Genomic DNA, 5,804 nt, shown 5'->3' with positions numbered 1-5,804 from the left:
ACAAATTGGTTTTAAAATAAGGACAACTTGGTAATGCCTGCAGCTTAATGCTATCAGTGGCTTGACTGGACATTGTTAAGAGGGTTTTTTATTCATTTCAGGAACTTTTACATATTTGCTTTTCCATAAACTGTTCATTGTGATGGGATGAGGCAGGGAACTATGACATTTTTTCAGCCTTTTGGAGCCAAATTGTTGCATAAATTTGGGTTAGAAATACTTTCAGCTGTAAGAAATCACCCAACAACAGACTCTCTCTCTCTCTCTCTCTCTCACACACACACACACACACACACACACACACACACTACACCTGGAAGTGGACGGTTCTAGGGGTCACTCAGTACTCAAATGTCATCATTAAGGGGTCAGACCCTCTTCCTCCTGCTCCCACACCCTCATGGTTTCCCGTGCTGGTGGCAAGATTGCAGTGGGCGTGCCCAGCGTCCCGCTCTCTGACAGCAGGCAAAGGGAGCAGTAGGGGCCGGGCAACACCCCTTCCCCAGAGCCTCTGCTCGCTCACTGGGGCCTCAGCTTAACTCTTTCCAGAACTGGGCCCCAGAGGCACGCTGACGGCAGGCAGGGCAGGGAAAGTGAGCATCCAGCAAGTATTCAGTATTACCGAGGGGGACCTAAGGCAATCATGACTTTCCTCAGGAGCTAGTAGGTCCTGCCTTTCCTGGGATTAAAGTACCTCCGGTCACCACCTGCAAACTCTGGATCCGCTAGCAGGGAAGAAGGGGCGTGGGTGGGAAAGGGCAGGTGGTGAGACAGGGGCACCACCCGCACCCTGGGCCTGTTTAGATTGTGAGGGTCCACCCTCACCCGGAGAGCCTGGGTGTTTAACCAGGTGGTTTCCAGGAGGCCCAACGCCTCGCACACGGCTGATCTGTTGGGTGAACGGGCACGTGCACGCGGTGGGGACAGCCTGTGGCTGGGCATCAGGAGACCTGAGCTGGTCCGGCTCTGCCACCACTTCTTGTGCATTTCCCAAGCTGACCTCTCACTGCTCGTCCCTCTCAAGTGAGGGGCTGGTTGAACTGTTTCCCCTCCATTGCCTTTGACCTCTGCCACCTTCCATGGTCTGTGTGTGGGTCAGTCTCAGTGGGAAACCTTCAGCAGCTCTGGTCCTGCTTTCCAGCCAAGCAGGGAGCCAGCCATGCCAGAGCACTGGGCTCACACAGAGCAGTAGACAGCCTGCTTCTCCAGACCAACTTTTCAGATGCAAGGCCCAGTGTGCGCAGGCCCATGGCGGGGGGAAGGGGTGAGTGGAAATGTTACCACCAAGTCCTACAGCAGGGGCGGGGGGCATCAGGCCCGAGGGCCCGTGTAACACACACAAAACCATTTGGTCAGGCTCTGCCAAGATATTAGGAGTTAATTAAGTGTCCAAATATGCAGGATAACTTTTAAGTTGATAATCCTATATGACCCACGAATGATGTTATAAATATTCAAATGGCCCTTGGCAGAAAAAAGGTTCCCCACCCCTGTCCTAGAGGGAGACTTGGGGGTTGCACAGGCCTTGGTGTAGCTAGATATTCATAAAGGAAGGGAGCAAAGGGAATCAATGTTATTAAATGTAACCGAGGACCCGCAGCAGACACCAAGCCTGGTCACTAGGGCACTGCAGCCTTCACAGGTCCCCGGGGACCACTGCCTCAGGCCCAGGAAGGGTCACTAAGGGTCATTACGGAGGGAAAGATAAACCAGCAGGAGAAATTCCTCTGCTGAGCTCATGCCCAGAAGCACAGGGACGGTCCCTCCACGTTGAGGCTCGGAGCAGTAAGAGAAAAGATGGTGAAAAGATAAAGGCCTGAGCCTGGGAGAAGGTTTGGATTGGATAGGGACACAGAACCCCGAAGACCTAGAAAATGGCCTGGTTAGGAGAAGGACCCAACAAGAGTCTGGGAAAGACTGGGACGTTGGTTGGTTAGTTTGAAAAAGTGCCTAGTTCTTCCCAAGCTGAGAGAGTAAAATCAGCCCAACCAAGGTAAGGCCCCTTTTTCTCCCTCAGTAACATTCACACCCGGCTCTTTCACACGTTCTCGCTCCGTAGCAGCCTGGGGTCCTAGCAGCCCCGGGGGACCGGCAGCCGCACAGACTCCAAGTGCGGGCCCAGAGCGCCTGAAGAGGTGCCACTGGGGACACAGACTCAGCAGCAGGAGGGGACAGGGACTGACCTGACTGAAGTGACGGCACAGGATTCCTGGAAGCCGGCTGTTCCCGGGCTGGTGGAAACAAGGCTGGACTTCACTCACGCGGGACAAGGCTGAGCCCCAGGCTGTCCTTTAATTTTGCTTCTATAATAAAACTAACCGTCCAGTCTTACCCTCCCCGTGGGCCCCTGGAATGCCTTCCTGTGACTGTGAGAGGGTCTCATTCCACCGGCAACACTGGGAGCACCGGTTTGCTGAGTCTCACGCTCAACGAGCTTTCCCTCTGGCCTCGGGGTGGTGAGGGCTGAGGCTGGGCCCCGGCCGCTGCCCAGGATTCCCCGGAAGGCAGTTTGGGAGCTTTGGGAGGACGTGGCAGGCAGACGATGCCAGGCCATGAGGTTGGTTCAGTCCAGGCCCCACCAAAAAGTCTATCTTCTCTAGTTTCCAAGAGACGGCCCTCAGCATCGGGAACGCGGCTGCGCAGGGAGCAGAGCGGTGAGTGACCAGCCAGACGTGTGAACGGGAAATAAGCACGGGGCTCAAGGGGAGGCAGATGCCAGCCCTGTGGTCAGTGAGGAGCAAGGTCAGGCAGGCGAGCCCGTCCTTGGAGGGGCAGCAGGCCCAGGGACTGGCCCCGGCCGTCCACACGGCTACAGGCTGTGTCCTGTGTCTACAAGAGGTGAAGGATGGGCAGGCGGGTGGTGGGGATGGGCTGGGGAGAGCCGCCTCGCCTCCAGACAAGTGCGTGAACCTCTGAGTAGCAGTGCAGACAGGACCAGCCAGGAAGCAGGGGCGTCCCCTGCAGGGCTGGGGTCAAGGCTTAGTGAGGTGTGGTGGGAGGTGCAGCCTGGAGCCTAGACCAGTGGTTCTCAACCTTCCTAATGCCGCGACCCTTTAATACAGTTCCTCATGTTGTGGTGACGCCCAACCATAACATTATTTTCGTTGCTACTTCATAACTGTAATTTTGCTACTGTTATGAATCGTCATGTAAATATCTGATATGCAGGATGTATTTTCATCGTTACAAATTGAACATAATTAAAGCATAGTGATTAATCACAAAAACAATATGTAATTATATATGTGTTTTCCAATGGCGTTAGGCGACCCCTGTGAAAAGGTCGTTCTACCCCCAAAGGGGTCGTGACCCACAGGTTGAGAACCGCTGGCCTAGAACTTTCTGATTCCTTTCAACCCCAGGCCTTGAGATTCCAGAAATTCCATCAGTTGGGGCTTGGTAGAAACTATGGATAATGTTCACAAGAGGGGCAGAAGGAGGGGAAAGAGAAAAAAGGCCCACACACTTTACTTTTTTATATAGAATTTGTACAATATATTTCTTTTCATTTGCATATTTAACCACAACTTAACATCCTTTTTACAGGCTGAACGCAGCTCATATAATCAAAATTCTTTCAACCAAATAGGAAAAATTCAAAATCGTAAACCCGTAAGAAAACAAATTAAAAACGATGATGAAAATAAGTCACTCCTCGTTAGGAACAGTGTCTGTTCATTATACATGATTTGGAGCAGAAATTTCTTTATAGATTAGGCACATGTTTCCACAACACCTTTATTCCTGCCAGTGTTATCTCATTCCAGGCAGTCAAAGGGGTGTTGGTCTTCATGGAAATCTGTTCTCTCAGATACTGCTGGCACCGACTGGGGACCAGGAGCCGAGGGAGTCACCAGCGTCATGAGGGCCAGGAGAGCAGGGCCTGGCTCGGCAGCGCCACCTACTGGCTGGAAGCAGAGGCAGGGCGGGATGCAGGGATGTTGGGCCAGGCGGGCCCTGCCAGGAGAGAGCAGCAGTTGTGTCTGAAGGGAAAACTTAGGCTTGTTCTATGCAAATTAAAGAGACCAGAATAGCAAGGGTGGTGTATAGAGAGAAGCTATGAGGAGTCCAGTGTTTATTTACAACTTATCTTCCTGATGGGAGCAAGGGGGTAAAGCTGGTGGCAACTGCCATGAGGGTGTGACACCTGCCCGTCTGTCCCCACTCCACCATGCGTCAGTCTGAGGTGGGAGGATGGCGTGGCGAGGGTAAGCAGTGAGTGGCACCATCTGCTTGTCTGTCTTCCAGGCAGGGCGTCCGTCAGTGAGTCTGAGCCTGCAGTGGGGACCTCTTTGTCCTGTGACTTCCCTCGTCACTGTGACTCCTACTTGGGTCTGGGTGTACGGAGCGTGGGGCCTTCTCTGGGAATGCAGGCAGAGCAAATGAGGAGAAAGGGTTTCTACCAAGCTGGCAGCGCCTGTCTCACCACATCCCAACACCACAGGAGACCAGGTCAGGGTGATTAGCCTCAGGTCACCAAGTTCGGGACCTGCCCCATCCGTTTCTGTCTCCTTTGAATTCTCCCTTCCACATGGAGAGCTGGGCTGCAGAAGGTTGCTACGCCTGGGCCTCCAGAGCCAGAGGCAGCAGTGCCCGTGCAGGAAGGCCCTCCCGGGACCCGCAGCCTTGGCCTCTCCAATGCGGACACCCGTGGAGCCTGCATAGGGACTTTGGAGGCCACGGCCGTGCTGACTGCTCACCTTGGCCCTGGCTACGACCAGCCTGCCTGGGGTTTGGTCCCGCATGTGGGACGTGCTCAGGCCCAGACACCAGCCCTTAAATGGCAGCAGCCTCAGGCATTCCTTATGCCCACAAGTCCCACCGAGGCTTACATACGTTCCGCATGCCAAACCGGCTTCACACTCCAGAGCGTGGCTTTGGAAAGAGTAATAATCAGCACTTCAGGGCAAGACTAACAACCATAAAAAGAAAAATGGAAACAGCATTCATTGGAACGAATGTAGTTATTGCTGGACAAGTGACAGCCAAGTGACTGCGCAGAGCTCCGAGGGGTGTGACGAGTTCCTGTGGCCACGGAGCAGAAAGAAAATCACTGGGTCTGCTTGTTTGTGTGACTTCCAAAATAAGATCCTCTGGTGACATTTCAGGTCTTTTCAGGCACAGAAACTAGAGATTCCTTAGTTCTGCTGCTTTCACACAAACCAGTTTGCCTGAGTGCCTGGGCCACTGGCCACTTCCTGATGCCCTCTCAGGGAGGCAGTGCAGTTCTGTTCTAAAAACAAAAATACGTTAAAACAACTGAAAAAACCTGGATGCGCCGGAAGCATGAGCAGACGCCCGAGGGCGGCCTGTGCTGTTCCCAGGGCACACGTTCTCCTGTGTTCCCACCGAGGATTTCTCTGGGACGGCCTTGGCTAGGGAGCTGGCGCGGCACCTGGCCCCGTCTAAATGCTGGGAACCGGGTGGTGGCAGGCGGGCTCTCACTGAGGATTGCCCAATCTCAGAAAGCTAAAGCAAGAGAGGCGCTCCTAGGCTGCCGCTGTGGGCCCCGCCCAGAAAGGCGGCTCTGCAGACGGGTCTTCACCCGGAGGGCACGGGCCGGCAGCTCCAGCTCAGCCGAGACAGACCCTGGGGAGAGCGACTCTGAGCGCCCGCTCTGGGTGGCGCTGCACTGCTGTGCTTATCCTCTCGTGCCACGGTCCGTGCCGGTGTCCAGCCTGGTGGGCAAGCTGATCGGAGTAGAAGTGGAGCTCAAGGAAAGCCAGGCGCCGGCGCTGCAGGGATTTCCTGAATGAGTTTAGATTTCTGCTCTAAAACCCCGGGGTCAGATTCGCTGGTTCCTC

General features: G+C 54.3%; 1 protein-coding gene across 1 annotated transcript in view; it reads right to left on the bottom strand.

Annotated features, from left to right (window-relative positions):
* ZZEF1 (zinc finger, ZZ-type with EF-hand domain 1) overlaps positions 1-5,804 on the bottom strand; it is a 120,087-nt gene that overhangs the window by 21,492 nt on the left and 92,791 nt on the right. The window contains 1 exon segment of the mRNA XM_006761500.1: positions 2,580-2,635. Within this exon segment, the coding sequence (XP_006761563.1) occupies positions 2,580-2,635 (56 nt within the window).

The sequence above is a fragment of the Myotis davidii genome, unplaced genomic scaffold (assembly GCF_000327345.1).
Source record: "Myotis davidii unplaced genomic scaffold, ASM32734v1 scaffold638, whole genome shotgun sequence".
NCBI lineage: Eukaryota > Metazoa > Chordata > Mammalia > Chiroptera > Vespertilionidae > Myotis > Myotis davidii.
This window is presented reverse-complemented; position numbering and strand designations above follow the sequence as displayed.